This window comes from Mercurialis annua, linkage group LG2 (genome assembly GCF_937616625.2).
Source record: "Mercurialis annua linkage group LG2, ddMerAnnu1.2, whole genome shotgun sequence".
NCBI lineage: Eukaryota > Viridiplantae > Streptophyta > Magnoliopsida > Malpighiales > Euphorbiaceae > Mercurialis > Mercurialis annua.
In genome coordinates this window covers 57,142,095-57,159,801 of record NC_065571.1, presented here as the reverse complement: position 1 = coordinate 57,159,801, position 17,707 = coordinate 57,142,095, and the positions used below count along the sequence as shown (strand labels likewise).

General features: G+C 35.3%; 3 protein-coding genes across 5 annotated transcripts; 2 read left to right on the top strand and 1 right to left on the bottom strand.

The window, feature by feature from the left end:
- Window positions 1-62: 62 nt before the first annotated feature.
- LOC126669990 (nitrate regulatory gene2 protein-like) lies at window positions 63-3,995 on the bottom strand. 2 transcript variants are annotated; one of them, XM_050363644.2, is made up of 6 exons: window positions 3,866-3,995; window positions 1,979-3,181; window positions 1,456-1,667; window positions 978-1,201; window positions 735-887; window positions 63-626 (listed from the first exon to the last, which is right to left on the bottom strand). In XM_050363644.2, exons 2-6 carry the CDS (start codon window positions 3,093-3,095, stop codon window positions 161-163), a joined length of 2,172 nt encoding a protein of 723 aa, XP_050219601.1. In that variant the 5' UTR covers window positions 3,096-3,181; window positions 3,866-3,995; the 3' UTR covers window positions 63-160. The 2 variants fall into 2 exon arrangements, with proteins under 2 accessions (XP_050219601.1, XP_050219600.1); XM_050363643.2 differs by having other exon boundaries at window positions 63-887; window positions 3,866-3,994.
- A 7,919-nt stretch (window positions 3,996-11,914) lies between these two features.
- Window positions 11,915-12,514, top strand: LOC126669304 (protein phosphatase 1 regulatory subunit INH3). Its single transcript, XM_050362747.2, has one exon. The coding sequence runs from the start codon at window positions 12,021-12,023 to the stop codon at window positions 12,384-12,386; it is 366 nt and encodes a 121-aa protein (XP_050218704.1). The 5' UTR covers window positions 11,915-12,020; the 3' UTR covers window positions 12,387-12,514.
- A 1,118-nt stretch (window positions 12,515-13,632) lies between these two features.
- On the top strand, window positions 13,633-17,021 carry LOC126666950 (pentatricopeptide repeat-containing protein At2g34400). Of its 2 annotated transcripts, XM_050359879.2 has the most exons (4): window positions 13,633-14,576; window positions 14,937-15,942; window positions 16,438-16,530; window positions 16,790-17,021. In XM_050359879.2, the coding sequence occupies exons 1-2, from the start codon at window positions 13,684-13,686 to the stop codon at window positions 15,868-15,870; spliced, it is 1,827 nt and encodes a 608-aa protein (XP_050215836.1). In that variant the 5' UTR covers window positions 13,633-13,683; the 3' UTR covers window positions 15,871-15,942; window positions 16,438-16,530; window positions 16,790-17,021. The 2 variants fall into 2 exon arrangements, with proteins under 2 accessions (XP_050215836.1, XP_050215835.1); XM_050359878.1 differs by lacking the exon at window positions 16,790-17,021 and having other exon boundaries at window positions 16,438-16,671.
- Window positions 17,022-17,707: the final 686 nt, after the last annotated feature.

Here is a 17,707-nt window from a genome sequence, read left to right as displayed (position 1 = left end):
TCTGTTTGGTTCCGTTTTGAAGAAATTTTTTCGGTAAGGGTTGGTTTGAACCGAATGCACACCCTAGAAGCAGTGCTGTATAATTCCTTTGTCCAATGTACTATGACAGATAATTACATTGTCATCCATATCAAAACTATCTTCCATTGAGTATCATAAGCTACCTATTTATCGCGCCAGAACTATGCGGCAATCTGACATTCTCCCATTGCTTAACGAGTTCTGCGTATCCCTCAGCAGAGCTAATCGAAAACTCGGTTAGTGAACTTGCAGCAACCGACATTCCAGCGCATAGTACTCTGATGGCAACTTCAGCCATTTTTTCTGCAGTCATTACATCTTCTACATCACCTACTTGGACCAGTTCCATATTTGAGCCGGATTCATTTAACAAACCAGCGCCATGTCGCCTTGAGCTGGCTTTAGTAGGATCATCTCTTAGCTGCTGTGCATAGAGAGATCCCATCCCGGCAGAGAAAAAGTCTAGTCCATCAAGCACTGGCAACTCCTGGATCACATCGAGAAATCTTGACCATTGAATACAAAGTCCGTACATTGGAAAAGTCCCGTTAGACCGACGAGGAGAGAATGGCAGTTTTGATGTGTCAGTATCTGACCTAAAACACCTAAGGAGCCAGCCAGTTAGTGCGTGTGCATAGGATCGTTGAGAAGTGATCCATGCCTCGAAGCAGGCTCTCCAGTTCCTCAATTCAGTCTCAAGATTGGAAGCTGACCTGGCTAGTCGTTGAGGATTGGCAATTGACATTGAAGAGCGCCTCTTCGCGTCCAATTTTGAAGATAACCCCGCTAGTAGAAGCTTGGCTGCATCTAATGTCTGTCTTTGTGACTGATGGCATTCAGCCATTACTTTCCACATTCTTGATAACCTGCATCGTGTAAAAAAAATAAGATTCAAACACGGTTTTGAAGCTCAACTTTGTCGAGAATAATGAATTCTTCCGGGATGAGTGGTATACCCTTTTATCAATTCCAAAAGTTGAGGCTGCAATTCTTCATCTCTTAATGCTTCTATTCTCTTTGAAACAGCTTCAGCTGAGTGTATAGAAACTTGCAACTGTGTGTATAGGTCTCTAATGGCTAGTCTCGTTTTGTCCACCACGAAAGGATCCTCACCCTTTATATCTTGGTTCCTCAGTTGCATACGTTTCTTCTCGTATGCAATTCGAACTCTTTCTCCCGACTGTTTAACAAACAATTTCTAATTATCAGGTTAAGTTTTAACAAATTCTACGCTAAGAATATGTTAATACATTTGATATAAGTTCCAAATCGCCGGGCAGAAAGGGTAACAGGTATGTTGCATGGGAACTTCTCGAGTCCTACATTTCATTTCCATTTCCGGAAATGTTGAAACAGGAAACAGGGAAACGATAGTCTTTTACGAGAATAGGTTAAATCAAATTTTCATTTCTTCAACATAAGATAGCAGCATACCTTGACTTCTTCGTAAAGTTTCTTCTCCCAGGCATATAATCTGTCCAGCGTCGATTGGTGACTGCCAGAGGGAACGCAGGATTCCTCAGAGAAGTCACTGCTGCTTTCATAGCCTTCATCTCTAGAATTTGAGGAGTTTATCAAGAATCTTGACGAAGATGAGCGAGATGAAGCTGAGCGGAACAAAGCTACTGGGTTCAGCATTTTCATAGCTGCAGGAGCAAAAACATCTCATTTGATATCCAGAACAGGCAAAAGTATTTAAGATGGCTATTATTACAAAATCTACGCGTATAATACCATAAATAACGAATCCCTATTTGCTTTTTAATCGTGCAAGGACGAATTGATCTGAAGAACGTCAAGGTTCTGCATTGTTTTCAGTCTCAATATACAAACTATAAGAAATTCTTGACAAAAAATTCATCCCTTCATGAACTCAACGAATGTAGTTATAATGGTAATTGTATCATAACCTAAATCTGGCAGAATAATGTAAAACATAAGCTTAAAATTGTCTAACCTGTGAGCTCGTTTGACGCTGATGAGTACAGAGCTTTGCTAGACTCTAACAAGGATGAAACCTCCTTGGCTGAATTACAAGCTATTGTGAATTGTTCTTCAAGATCCTTGATAACTTCAGACATGCTCGTTGGCCTTCGGTTTACGTAGACAGTAAAAGCCGGTGTTTCTGCTTTACCTTCTTCTCCTCCTTTATCGATTGACATTTCTTGATTGCCAACTTCAACTTGCCTTGTATTTTGTACCCGTGATAGTTCTACCTTCGATTGTAGTCCCATGTTTTCACATTCACATTCGCATTCACTTTCACAATCTGTTTCATCATCCTCATCAACATCTTCTACAAGCACTTCTTCTCTAGCAGCATGACTACTACCATTAACCTTATGTTGCCCTTCTGTTGCATTTACCTCACTGTCCATTTCTTCATGTTCAGTTTCGTCTTCTAAGTCGGGAATCCCTTCTTCCTCTCGAACCTGCCTCAGTCCTCTAATGTCATCATCCATAAACATATGATCAAGACTACTACGAGTAAAATAGTTATACGAGTCTAACGAAGAAAACGGGTTCCAAAATCCATCCCATTGCGTAGTTTGAGGCGAAGGTGGAGGCAAATTAGGCCGGTTGTTTGGCGAGTAAGAGAAGAACGATGAATACATTGGTGATGATTGCATTCCATAATATCCATCAAAGCCATAATTACGCACTGGAGAATAAGCTTGCAACCGGATTGTTTCCGGAGATTGAGGTCTTTCCTCGACAGAAACAGCCTGGTTTCCACCAGACCTAAGGTAATTCACCTTCAAAGTCGAATTGGGCCCCAAATGAATAGCCGGTTGAGAGAATGATTTCGGAGAAATCGAGATAAATCCCGAACTAGTTTTCTTAACCGGCGTAAAAGGCGGTGTTATGAACGAATCTAACAAGAATTCTCTAGGCTCATCCCCTTCAATATAATCGCGAAGAGCGGCCGAAACTCTCTTCATAGACTGAATATAAGCTAAATGTCCGGTAGCAAAACGCGCTCTATGTTCAACAGCTTGCTTAATGAAACGTTTCCGATCCTTACAAAGCTGCACTGCCTCTTCATCGTCAAGCTTTGACATAGAACATCCCATACTTTTTTCAGTTTATTGAATCAAAACAACAATACCCTTTAAAATATGTCACCAAGTCTAAATTCATATGTATTTTGCTGCTTAATCTGTTCCAAGAAAATAAACAAAGAACTTCATGATCAAAAAAAGAATTTCATGTGAAACCAAGTACATTTTTATGATTTTTTTTCTCTTTCATACTCAGAAAACAATTGAGATAATTGTATTCTTTTCTTTAGTTTTAAGTAAACAGAAAAAATACTTCTACTTTTGTACATAACAGAACTACTGCGATTTTTTTTTTTTCTAAATTACTTATAAAATAACTACGATTTTTTTTCAGCTGCAGAACCAGAAAATTAAAATTTTACAATGATTAAAGCAACAAAAGTAAGCAATAATAGAAAAAATATTTACAAGTAATGATTTAATACTATAAGTTATGACAAAAAAAAAAAGCAAAAGAAATTTAAAGGAACAAGAAAAGAAGATAAAGGTATTGATTATCATCATCTAAAGCAGGTTAGGTTTGAATAAATACAAAAAGAGCAACAAAATATTGACTGATAATCATATAAAATTAAAATTATTCATGCAAATGAGATGAACCATATACAATCATCCAAATTTTTAAAAATAAATATTTTAACATACAATCTTGTTTAAGAATTCATATACTTATACAATTAGCAACATCATAAAATATGAACTAAATGAAGCTAATAATTTGAACAGAACAAATAAAGAATTTAATGTCAGGTATAATCTGTTGAAATTTGAAAATTTATTACCGTTGAGTGGCGGTGGTGATGGTAATGGAGGAGGCAGAGAATAAAAATGGCTGAGAAGAGAGAGCTGTGAGTGTAACCAAAAAACAGAGAGACAAGGAAGTAAAGCAACGGTCAAAAACCTAACAAACTAAAAAAACATAAAGAAAACAAAAAAAAAACATTAAAAATTTAAAGTATTTAACAGAAAAGAGAATGCAAGAGATGTGATTAGGAAGCATCGAATAGGACAGCTTTGTAATTAATGACCCTCATCTTTCTCTTTTATTTCTATTAATGCCATTGGCTTTTGTGCCCTGTTCTTTTTTATTCCTTTCATATTATCCAAAATATTTTAAATTATATGAGCATATAATAGGAATTTTTTGGGTGCTTTCGGTGTATTCACCTAAATGTTGAATTTATATACGTATAATTATATTTTAGTTAATAACATATGTTTTGTGTCAATAAACTTTACAAGATTAATTTTTTTAAGCAATATTTATATTTAATTAATTACAAAATTTACTAAATATAAGTTTTTTCAATCTCATTTGGTTAGAGTATATATAATAGTGATTTTAAATTAAGGCCAAGTTACATATAAAACCAAGAATAATTATACAACGCAACGGTTGCGCCACGTCATTCGTGTAACAAACCAATGAGGCGTTAGCCATGTGCAAATGTTTAATAATAAAAAAATAAGTAATAAATAAATATTCCCTATCGCAAATGATTATTGGCTTGTTATAAAAATGACGTGGCACATCCGTTGTGTGGGATAAACACTCTAAAACCAATGAGGTCTAGCTCAAGTAGCTAGATTCTCCAAATGCATTCCTGAAGTTATTGGCTACAGATTTTAGTAAGGGCAAGTGGTTTAAAGACAATTTAATATCTACGACGAGCAACTAACTATTAAGTAAACAACTATCGTAATTAAATTTTACCCATCAATATAAAATAAAAATAAAATTTTAATGTTGCTTTGGTATAAATATTAAATAATATAATCATTTTTCTTTTAACTTTTGGTTTTAGAAATAAGAATAGACAATTTAAAAATTAAATTTTTATGAATTATATATAGAGTAGTGAGTGAAGTTTAGTTCTCCAATTTGGCAAAAAAGACAGTTTAACTATCCAAGTAAGAAGAATCAGATTAATTTATTTTTATATTTGTAATAATAGAAAATCTATAGTCTTAATTTATTGGTAAATTATTTTATACTAATATTTTTGGTTCAAATAATTCATAATTGATGGATTCTGGCATCTCGACGGCATTAATCCTGCAAAACAGTGTAGATGGCCAATCGGACGGTTTGTCCGATTAGCTCTCCGATGCTTAAGTCAATTTAGGCTTAAGGGAGAATAATTGTATTTGTTATAAGTTGTGTGTTTAGGCATACCTCAAGCTCCTTTTATAGTAGATGATTGCATACCTAGTAGTGTTGTAGTAGGAAAGTGATTCCTATTTAGTAGGGTTTGACCTTGATTAGGAGTGTCCTTCCTTATTCAGACAGGAGTCCTATTTAGGAAGATATTCCTAAATAGTCTCGTCTTCCTAAATTGGAGGCTATCTTCCTAAGTTGGAGTTTGTATCCAAATAGGACAGATACTCCGAATATTGCGTAGATCTTGGAGATCTTATCCGAATCCCGGGGTCGACGTGCTTTGTCCGAGTCCTCAGGGATTCGGTCTTTATGATGTCGAATGATATATTTCGGTCAAGGAGGATCCGGTGGATTCGGCCCTTTGGGCGGGAGTCAGGTGTCGTCTGAGAATAGATCTCCTGCGACTCGGCTCCATTATAAGTAGAATAGGATTCGGTATCCATCATTAGCCCCCCCGCAAGTGAGCTGAAGTCATGGTATTTTATGCCTTGGAGTATTTCAGCTCTATTTGAGGCGAGTCGTTTTACTTCTCCAGCAAGATTCCTATTTTTCTTCTTTCTTCCACGTATCGTTCGTCTATTCCTCGTTGCTTTTGAACTTAAGACAAGTGTCTGTTTTTATTTTCCTTATATTTAAACTGTTGCATGACTTGTTTCATTTTTCATCTTTTGTTTATTATGGCGAATCCGTATAGATTCTTCTTTATCTTGATTGTCTAATATATCATCCTTCGGCGTTTCTCTTTTTTCTTCTTGATTTTGAACTTTTCTTGTTTAGGACTCGGTTGAGTCTTTTCTTTATTTAATGCATTGCTCATTATTTCCCATTTGGTTTGCTGTGTTTTTGTCTTCAAGTACTTTGATCTTCGTTGTTTGTGATTTTAAGTTTATTGTTTATTCCTCTTTATTCTTTATGTTCCTTCTTCTTCGGCGAATCCCTGTTTGGCGATATTCATTTCATTTCTTTTTTTGTCTTTTTTGTGTTCGTCTTTATCTTTCTTCAAGGTGTTTCTTCTTGTTTTCTTTCATGCAATTCACTGATAGAGTTATGAGTCCTTCGACCCCCTCCATAAATACACTAATCTCAAAGGGTATTTATGCCCGTTTTTGAGATCATGTCTTCAATTTATTTCGTCGATTTTCCTTGATTTTGATTATTTTCGGACGGGTTGCCTTCCTTTTTAAGATTTGTTCCTCTGGTTTTGGTGAGTTGCCTTTTATTTGTTGCTTTGGGCCTATGGCCTTATTTCTTTTGTTCTGGACGAGTCGCCTTTATTTGAGCACTTGGCCTTATTTTTACCTGAATCATTTTAGACTCGGTCTTCAGTTTTGAGATCTTTTGCATTCCTCTATTGATTGGCATTTTGCCTTTCTTTCGCATTTCTCTTATTTTTCGGCGTTTTTTCTTTCTTTCGCATTCCTCTATTACTTGACATTTTCGTCTGTCGCTTTATTGTGCTTTATTTAGTTGATTCGCCTTTCGTTTTATTTTGCTTCGAGTTGATTTTGATCTTTGATATTTCGCTTTTAGAGTTAATCTAAACTCTGTTTTTGGCGTTTTGCTTTTATTTTTAGAGTAATTCTATACTCTGGTTTTTGGGCGTTTCGCCTTTATTTTAGAGTAAATCTATACTCTGATTTTTTGGCGTTTCGCCTTTGTTTTCCTCATTCCTTCCGTTTTCCTCGTTTGCTTTGTTGTTTTTAGGGGTATTACGCCCTTCTTCTTTATTTTTCCGGTGGTGTTTCCTCTAATTTTTTGATCTTTAATTTTTGGTTTCTGGATCGTTTCTTCAATTTTGATTTTTTCCTTTGCCTTCTGGGACATCTTAACCTTCGGTTCTTGGACCATTTCTTCATCTATATGTTTGTTTCGCCTTCGGTTTGTCTTTCGAAACATCTCCTTCTTTGCGTCTTGGGTCGCTTCACTTTTCGCCTCTCGATCCATTTCGTTCTTTACTTTTTGTTGGGCGTTGTTCGCCTAGTTTTCTGTTATTTAGGACATCTCGTCTCTTCTTCCCTCTTGGGTTTTTTTTTTTTTTTTTTTTTTTTTTTTTTCCAGGATTCGGCCGAATCTATCTTTTTAGGATTCGGCCGAATCTATCTCTTTTTTCCCTCTTGGGGTTTTCAGGATTCGGCCGAATCTCTCTTTTTAGGATTCGGCCGAATCTCTCTTTAGGATTCAACCGAATCTCTCTCTTTAGGATTCGGCCGAATCTCTCTCTTTTTTTAGGATTCGGCCGAATCTCTCTTTTTAGTATTCGGCCGAATCTCTTTTTAGGATTCGGCCGAATCTATCTCTTTAGGATTCGGCCGAATCTATCTCTTTAGGATTCGGCCGAATCTATCTCTTTTTTCCCTCTTGGGGTTTTTAGGATTCGGCCGAATCTCTCTCTAGGATTCGGCCGAATCTCTCTCTAGGATTCGGCCGAATCTCTCTCTAGGATTCGGCCGAATCTCTCTCTTTAGGATTCGGCCGAATCTATCTTTTTTTCCTCTTGGGGTTTTCAGGATTCGGCCGAATCTCTCTCTTTAGGATTCGGCCGAATCTCTTTCTTTAGGATTCGGCCGAATCTCTCTTTTTAGGATTCGGCCGAATCTCTTTTTAGGATTCCGCCGAATCTATCTTTTTAGGATTCGGCTGAATCTATCTCTTTTTTCCCTCTTGGGGTTTTCAGGATTCGGCCGAATCTCTCTTTTTAGGATTCGGCCGAATCTCTCTTTAGGATTCAACCGAATCTCTCTCTTTAGGATTCGGCCGAATCTCTCTCTTTAGGATTCGGCCGAATCTCTCTCTTTTTTTAGGATTCGGCCGAATCTCTCTTTTTAGTATTCGGCCGAATCTCTTTTTAGGATTCGGCCGAATCTATCTCTTTAGGGTTCGGCCGAATCTATCTCTTTAGGATTCGGCCGAATCTATCTCTTTTTTCCCTCTTGGGGTTTTTAGGATTCGGCCGAATCTCTCTCTTTAGGATTCGGCCGAATCTCTCTCTAGGATTCGGCCGAATCTCTCTCTAGGATTCGGCCGAATCTCTCTCTAGGATTCGGCCGAATCTCTCTCTTTAGGATTCGGCCGAATCTATCTTTTTTTTTCTCTTGGGGTTCCGCTTAATTTTTTCTTTTTTATACTTTTTCCAATCGTATAATTTATTTATCAAATTTTAATTTAAAAACAAAATATACTTAAAGTCTTATAAAGTGAAATTTAAACTATATTTTATTTTCTCTTTGATTTTGGAGTCAAAATCAATAACCGATAAGAAAAATAAATAGATTCAAGAAAGAAAGACTTATCGTGATTTAACTTCCTTTGATAATAAGATAATATCTCTGATTCGTCAATTCCGAATATAATTTTTATCGCGGTGTTTCAAGCGAGATATAAACGTCTCAAGCGAGTCATTGTCTCATCCAGCAAGCAAATTGATATGCTTCCAAAATATTAGATGGCCATTGTAATTTTGTAATCATGGCCAAACCTGCTTCCATCATCATGCTTTTTGGCAACCAATTTAATTCAATTGACGTGCCTGCTTCTTCTTTTCTTGGCCAATCCATCTTTTTCTTTTACTTCATTATTCTCTCAATTCAGCCAAACAGCGTGATCTTTTTCCAATTTTGCCGAATATGAACCTGCTTCCATTTTTAATATATGATCGCTCGTTTTCTTTTTTCTTGGTCAATCAATCATTTGATCAATAATAATTCTTGATGCTTCTGCCTCTTTCGATCGATTAGATTATTATTTTAGATTAGTCCCCTCGGATGCCATCCTTCAATGAGAATTTATTTGAGTTCAGAAAAGCTCATTCAAATTGAAGTTGAGTTTAAGCTTTTCCCACAGACGGCGCCAATTGATGGATTCTGGCATCTCGACGGCATTAATCCTGCAAAACAGTGTAGATGGCCAATCGGACGGTTTGTCCGATTAGCTCTCCGATGCTTAAGTCAATTTAGGCTTAAGGGAGAATAATTGTATTTGTTATAAGTTGTGTGTTTAGGCATACCTCAAGCTCCTTTTATAGTAGATGATTGCATACCTAGTAGTGTTGTAGTAGGAAAGTGATTCCTATTTAGTAGGGTTTGACCTTGATTAGGAGTGTCCTTCCTTATTCAGACAGGAGTCCTATTTAGGAAGATATTCCTAAATAGTCTCGTCTTCCTAAATTGGAGGCTATCTTCCTAAGTTGGAGTTTGTATCCAAATAGGACAGATACTCCGAATATTGCGTAGATCTTGGAGATCTTATCCGAATCCCGGGGTCGACGTGCTTTGTCCGAGTCCTCAGGGATTCGGTCTTTATGATGTCGAATGATATATTTCGGTCAAGGAGGATCCGGTGGATTCGGCCCTTTGGGCGGGAGTCAGGTGTCGTCTGAGAATAGATCTCCTGCGACTCGGCTCCATTATAAGTAGAATAGGATTCGGTATCCATCAATAATGTTTGAAATTTGTAAATGAGTATAGTTTTTGTTTGATTGTTTAATAATTTATGACAATATAGTTGAATTTATCTGTTAAAGAGTAGAATCACACATGCAACGAAATTTAAAAGTCTTGCAACAACAACTCAATGTTAGTTTTGAGATTGAACAAATATTTACAATCTAACATTTTGAAGCAAGCAAGAGATAATCAAACAATAATAACTTACGACAATAATTCGATCAATCAGTCATTAGTTTGGAACGAAAATTTAATAGAAGTTTCCAATCATCGAAAGGAATATAGAAGATCATTTTAACGCGAGAATTTAATGAGAACATTCTCGTGTGAGCGAATTAGAGAGTGTTGTACTTTCGAAACTTTAATAATGCGCCTTGAGATTACATGCATGATCACATATATTTTCTTTATGTACTTGCAAACTAGGTAGCACGGAAACGGAAACGGGAAACGGAAACGATACGAAACGGACACGGGGAAACGAATTTTTTTCAAAATGAAGGACACGAAACGTGGGGGAAACGTGCAAATAACAAAAATATAGGGATATATATAAAAATATTATCTAAATATTTATGATAATTAACAAAATAATTCATTTTAATATACTAAATATTTAAGATTTTATAAATATATAAAAAATATAATATAATTCAACACAAATAAGTATATTTGATGTATTGTGGGCAATGCGAATGTAAAATTTATGGGTAACTAGTTAGATTTTTTTATTTGTGGGTAATAATTTTATTTTTTTTACAAATTTTTAATTTTTATTATTTACGGAAATGGCCCGAAATGTTTCGTACGGGTGTCCAAGAGTTTCCGGTTTCCGAAACGTTTTCAAAACAGGAAACGCAACTTTAACGAAGTTTACGTGCTTCTTAGCTTGCAAACACACTTTAAGAACAAGATTTTAACGCAGATGAAGAAAAATATGAATATTTTGGTAATTTTATTGTTATTTGAAAGAATTGTTGAAAAGCAAAAGAGAAAACTTTAAGTCGGCTATAAAGTAAAAGATAGACAAGAACCTGGTCCACTTTAGAAGACTATTTGGAAGCCTCTTTTGACGGCTCGGTTACATTATTGCCCCTGAGTTCGTACTCAAATATCAGCCATACCCTTCTCTTTTGGAATATTTTTAAATGAATAAAGGATCAATTCACCCCCTCAACTTGGCACGAAATATCAAAAAAATCATTTTGGGCAATTTTGGATCAAACAAACCCGCAATTTGTATTTTCGTATCAAAAACATCTAAAGAGAGTGAAAATATTACCCCCCCCCCCCTAAACTTTGTAAAACCAAATCAATCCACCCTCATTTTCCACCAGAAACAGCCATCAGATTTATTTATTTCACCAGAATATTTTTTTCGAATTAATTTTTTTAATTTTTGAGGAGTCCTCAGCTCCTCCGGCAAGGAGCAGATCCCCCAAAAATTTAATTTTTTAATATATAGGTATTAATTTATAAAATTTAAAATAATAGGGATTATTTTAGACTTTTAATCAGGAGAGTGTGTTTCAAACACAGGTTGAGAGTGAGAAAAAAACGAGAGAGAGGCTGATTTGATGCACTTTAACATAATTGCGGATTTGTTTGATCCAAAACCGTTCAAAATGACTCTTTTAATATTTCTTGCCAAGTTGAGGGGGTGAATTGATCCTTTGTTCATTTTTAAATCCAATTAGATAATACTATATTATTCCAAAAAAAGTTTTTGTTTTGCAATTCCCTTCTTGAAAAAATTATAAAATTACTCTAATGTTTAATCTCACTTGTTCTCTTTATTTTTCGGATCTCAACTCAGAAAATATACACAACTTAACTAGAACATTTATTCCCGTGAATAATATAAAAAAGCTAATATAGTTAGTAGAACAACAATATTTTAATACCCACATCATTACTTTCTATCATAAAATAGGTTCCCGTTTCAAGTTGTAAAAAAATTAATAGTTCATGTATGACATTATTGAGATTTAAGATTTATAATATAATTGCAAAACATGATAAAATTTATGAATTAATTTATATTTAATCCTTATTTTCAAAATAGAAATATTAAATCAATTTACTAAACAATTTAACTTTTGATTATTTAGTGAAGTGTTATAAGTTTAAGGAGGAAATTGATATTTTGTCTTTTCTCATATACTAAGAGAGGGTTCATTTTGAATGTTTTTAAGAATTTTGGATCTGTTTTGTAATAATAGAATTCTATTATCTGATTGTTTTAGTTGTCTAAAAGGGTTCAATCGAATAATATATTTTAGCTGACAAAATACCGATTCGATTTACAGTTAACCCTAATTCCCAATTTCGAAAATGTCTCGACCAATGACCACCAACATCTCCACCATGAGACCATCTTCTTCATCATCGACGCCTTCATCGGCGACCATGACGACCACCGTCACCGTAGAAAACAACGCCGAACAACAACAGCATCAGCTTCCACAGCAATCACAAACCCTAGTTTTACGATTGAAACGGAGGGAAAAGAAGGTTACCTGGAAGGACGACACGATAGACAACGAATTTATGCAAAAGAAAAGCTCTAAAAAGTGTTGTATATTCCACAAAGAAAAATCGTTCGATGAGGATTACAGCGATGAAGACGATGATCATGATCACGATCATAATCATGATCATAAATCTGATGGGGCAAGTTCTTGTAAGGAGGTTGATTAACTAATTGATGTTGTGTTTTTTAATTAGTTGAGAAATTAAATATATTGGAACAGAAATTATTAAAATCTTTGTGTTTTTTGTCTTTTGATATAACAAGAAGAAGAATTATTAATTGATTTGGTACTGAATTCCATTTGTATTTACTTTTATCTTTCTGATGAAATCGAAATGCAGAATTGAATTTTTTACTTAATTGGGTCCATTTGTAGTGTTTTATGTCTTTGATTTTGATAATAATTGATGATTACTTTATAATTGTTATTGAATAATTTAAAAAAGAACATTTTCTCTTCTTTTATATGAGAAATGGATTAGTAGATTGTCCGTGTGAATTTGGTCTAGTAGTCTAAACCTCAGCTATTCGGGTGCCATGGTCGCAAGTTTAAATCCCGATATTACCAAATACAAGGTATGTTGGCTTGCGGGCGGTCCACATTCCGGGATTTGACAGTAATCAGCTTCGGCTCGGAGCGGTGAGTCCTCGTCAGTGGAAAAAAAATCAGTAGATTAGCTTAAGAAAAGCTTTGATCTTTATCTGTATAACATCATACTTGGTTCGTGGGAGATAGATACAGTTTTTCGAATCTATATGTATGTGTTAGGATTTTAATGAAATGGCATTAGTAAGTTTTGTGCTCTTTGATTGTTTGATAGTATTTTTTTAGGATAGGTTTCTTGTTTATGTTTTTCGTTGATATGTATCTATGGAGTTTAACTTCTTGAATCAGCTGGTTTCATTGAAGTCATTCATGTTTGCAAAGATTTCTGGCTCATCATTAGTTATAGTATTGCTTTATAAAGCTGTGAACTGATATGGTGAATGCGTTCTATAGTTGAGCTTTGCTTCTAGCGCTGCCCTGATGATATTATATGATGGGTCATGCGATCTCAGTTTTTGTTGTCGGTGTTTATCTGCCCTTGTTGCCTCCAAAGAAAGTCGTCTATCTCAACATCACATAATGAGGATTGTTGGATTTCTGTTGGCACAGAGATCTTTTGAAATGGTACAAGGGAAAACGCTGTAACGGAAAATTGCATTTACATTGACAGGCCTTTTGTCAAAGAACATCGCAATAATCATAATTGAATCAAGAACACAGAAGGCAAAATTCAAGATCTTAGTGTTAAAGCAATTGGTAGGGTTGTGAATGTAAATAAAATGAGCTGTTGGGTATGACAAAAAAACGTTATAAATTACTTTATATATTTTTAAAATCTATCAATCTCGGTAATCTTTCAGTTAAATTAAAATCCACTTTAAAAGAAAGTAACTGCCATTGATACAGCAAAAACAAAAATGCTCAAACCAAAAAATTACTCAAACCTGATTTCCCGCCAAATCGCCATTACAAACACTAACCAACTTTCAAATCTAACACAAACCCTCTTAAACCTACTTAAAAGATGCACTTCTGTAAAGTCATTACAACAAATTCACACACAAATGTTAATAAACTCAATTCAAAAACCAAATTATTTTCTCCCCAAGATCATCAACCTCAAAAATTTCACTTATGCCTCTCTATTCTTTTCTCAAATTCCTAACCCAAATGATTATTCTTTCAATATAATGATCAGAGGCTTAACAACCACATGGAAAAACTACCCTTTAGCTATACAATTTTATTACCAAATGAGATCGTTATGCGTAAAACCCGACAATTTTACTTTCCCATTCGTGTTCATTTCATGTGGGAATCTTTGTGCCTTACATCATGGGCAGATTGCTCATTGTACTGTGTTTATGTTGGGGTTGGTTAGTGATAGTCATGTGAGTCATTCTTTGATTACTATGTATGCGAAATGTGGTCAGTTGGGTTATGCGTATAAGGTGTTTGATGAAATTCTTGAGAGGGATTTGGTGTCGTGGAATTCTATTATTTCGGGGTATTCGAAAATGGGGTTTGGGCAAGAGGCTGTGAGGCTGTTTATGGAAATGAGGGAGGACGGGTTTGAGCCGGATGAGATGAGTTTGGTTAGTGTTCTTGGGGCTTGTGGGGACTTGGGAGATTTGATGTTGGGGAGGTGGATTGAGGGTTTTGTTAGTGAGAGGAATGTGGAGTTGAACTCTTATATTGGGTCGGCTTTGATTGGGATGTATTGTAAGTGTGGGGATTTGTTGTCGGCTAGGAGAGTCTTTGATGCAATGGCGAAGAAAGATATTGTTACTTGGAATGCCATGATCACGGGGTAGTTAACTCTGTTTTCTGTGTTTTCAGCTTAATTACGTGATTGCTCATCGTTTTAAAAAATGATTGAATACTCGGCCAGTCATTCTTTCTGAGCTATCTTTGAGATCATGCAACTTTGTGATACACTTAGCAGGAGATATTTCATGCTCATACCTTCTGCTCTGAATTCATGACAAGTTTCCCTCAAACCCTTGAGATTTCAGCTACTTTATTAGTATTGTTATCTTATATGCTTATGAATGATTTACCCAGGAATCCACATCTGTACTTAAACTTTAAGGACATCAGTTGATGCATCTAAGTGCATGAGTTGGATGCTTTGACCATTCATTAATATTTTTCTCTATTAATGTAACAGGTATGCACAAAATGGAGCGTCGAATGAGGCAATTATATTATTCAATGTCATGAGAGAGGCAGGCATTAATCCAGATAAAATCACATTGGTTGGGGTGCTTTCTGCGTGTGCCTCAATTGGAGCGCTTGATGTCGGAAAATGGGTTGAGACATATGCATCACAAAGAGGCTTTGAAAAGGATGTTTATGTTGCCAGTGCGTTAGTTGATATGTTTGCGAAGTGTGGGAACTTAGACAATGCTCTAAAAGTTTTTGAAAATATGCCTCATAAGAATGAGGTCTCTTGGAATGCTATGATTTCTGCTCTTGCATTTCATGGGAGAGCTCAGGAAGCCTTATCGCTATTCAGGCGCATGCTGACTGATAGCACTGCCCAGCCAAATGATATCACATTTATAGGTGTACTTTCTGCATGTGTGCATGCTGGACTGGTTAATGAGGGCCGCCAATTCTTTGATTCAATGAAATCATCATTTGGATTAGTTCCAAAAATTGAGCATTTTTCTTGTATGGTTGATCTTTTGGCACGTACAGGACTTCTTTATGAAGCTTGGGACTTCATTGAGAAGATGCCCGGAAAACCAGATGAAATTATTCTTGGGTCCTTACTTGGTGCCTGTCAGAAGTACAAAAATGTAGATATTAGTGAACGAGTGATTAAACTACTCCTACTCATGGAACCTTCAAATTCTGGAAACTACATCATCTCTTCTAAAATTTATGCAAATTCAAAAAGATGGGAAGACTCTGCAAACATGAGGGTTTTGATGAGACAGCGGGGTGTCACTAAGATCCCTGGCTGTAGCTGGGTTGAGTTTGGAGCTCAAGTTCATGAATTTCATGCTGGTGATATGTTGCATCATGATTCAGTAGAAATATATCAATTATTGAATGATGAAATGAAAAGGTTAGGTTACACTCCAAAGGTTGGCTAAACATAGATGGAGAAGTTGTGAAACTTGCTTCCTCAAACATCGAAAAACGTATCTGTGGTCTCATGTTATCAGGTAGGTAATATTGGCGCCTTCTCAATTTATTTATTTATTTTTACTTTAGTGATATAAATAATAAATAAAGTGTTTATATAATGATAATTGTTCTGTGATTTCACTATGCTTCTGATGTGGGGAGATTGATACGGGATTGTCTTTATCCTGATAATTTATGAGGCTTAGGGCCATTATTTAGAATTGGAGGTTACAATATGGTTGACTAGAATGAGAAACAGAAGAAACTAGTGACTCTTTTAAAAGTGTGAGCAGTAATTGATTCCGGAGCAGCGCTGCCATAACAATATAAGTGAAAGGAATGAGTATACTGGGAGAGAAGAATGCAACTAATTAAATCAATTCAAGATACTAATGATCTTTTTAAAAAATACTAGGAAAGAAAAGCAAATCTTCAAGAATTATTTGAATACAAAGGTTTCTGTTAATTCTCTTCCAGAAATTACTGTAACTTCCCTATGTTCTCCTCATTGCCTCAGTTTCCTTTTTGATCAGGCTTGTTTTCTAGCTGCGAATCCAGTATAAGAACATTCACGGAAGCCTGCATTCTAGAAAGCGGGATTTCTGCTAGGAACCATGAATTGATAGGTAACTGACGTTCAAAATTTCTCATGCATTCTTCCTATTCTTGTAGAATTATTTGAGGTTTAAGAATGTCCTCGTGTTTTACTCCATCAGGAACGTGCAGGCTGGCAAAAAGAACATTTAATTGATTTTCCCCATATTTAATTTCTCGTCTCTTACCGCTTAAATGTGCTTCACCTTTTACACCCACCATCTCGTATATATTTTCTTGTATTTTCCAACATTGAATATTAGTCGTTTTAGCCGTGCTAATGTTGTGCAGGTGCTGTTTATTCATTCACTCAACACTTTGTAGTAGATATCATAACTTGTTTGATTTTGGATCTTCATCATGTCATGTTGTCTCTTCAGTTAAGATTTATAATCCCGCTTCCGTAAATTTCTCTTCTGCACGAACGAAGCCCTTCAAAACTCTAACCTGTTATTAATCTAAAATGATATTCTCAGTTAAAATTAAATCATGCATCATGGATATTCTTCACCGTGTCTTTTTGTGATTCGACTATAAGATTAGACAATTACCGAAATTACAAGGGCGTGCGGAAACAGAACTGAATAAAAAATATAGGTTTTGTTTAGTTTTTGCAACGAGAAAACCAAAAAAACCAATACACCGATAAATAAATTTGGTAATCCTGCTAATTGTTTTCGAAAAATTCACAGTAGAAGTGTTCAATGATATGACAGAGTTTGATTCACTTATAAGGCGGGCAAGGTTCAACCAAAAGTTTATAAGATGAACAAAATTGACAAAATATAAAATTTAAGGTGGTCAATGCTTCAAATTTAAAAAAAAAACTATAGTATTAACCTATATATTTATATTTTTTGAAGATTTTAAATAATAAAGTGGTCAATTGCCCACCATAAACTCTTCCTAGGTCCGCCCCTAGTTTAACCAATATATATTAGATTGGCAAACTATTATTTTAATAGTCGCATTGGTCACTGTAAATTTCAACATATGCGCATCTAATGCCAATTTTTATTTGATAATTTATTTTTGTTTCAGGACAATTAGCTGAAAAGTAAATTCATAAAGCAAAGATTGAGAATTCAAATGAAAGACAGGAACTATTTTGCATACCTACAAAAACACTTGGCATAGGTTATTTTATTGATCGTTCCTGGCATTATGGGTCGTAGGTAGGCATGTTAATCTTAAAAACTACATGATTAA

Excerpts from the sequence above, each read along its gene's own strand:
- LOC126666950 (XM_050359879.2), top strand. The coding sequence starts at position 13,684 with ATGCTCAAACCAAAAAATTACTCAAACCTGATTTCCCGCCAAATCGCC. Across the intron at positions 14,577-14,936 it reads TGGAATGCCATGATCACGGG|GTATGCACAAAATGGAGCGT; the intron begins GTAGTTAACTCT and ends TTAATGTAACAG.
- LOC126669304 (XM_050362747.2), top strand. The coding sequence starts at position 12,021 with ATGTCTCGACCAATGACCACCAACATCTCCACCATGAGACCATCTTCT.
- LOC126669990 (XM_050363643.2), bottom strand. The coding sequence starts at position 3,095 with ATGGGATGTTCTATGTCAAAGCTTGACGATGAAGAGGCAGTGCAGCTT. Across the intron at positions 1,668-1,978 it reads AGCGTCAAACGAGCTCACAG|CTATGAAAATGCTGAACCCA; the intron begins GTTAGACAATTT and ends TTGCTCCTGCAG. Across the intron at positions 1,202-1,455 it reads AACTTTACGAAGAAGTCAAG|TCGGGAGAAAGAGTTCGAAT; the intron begins GTATGCTGCTAT and ends TTTGTTAAACAG.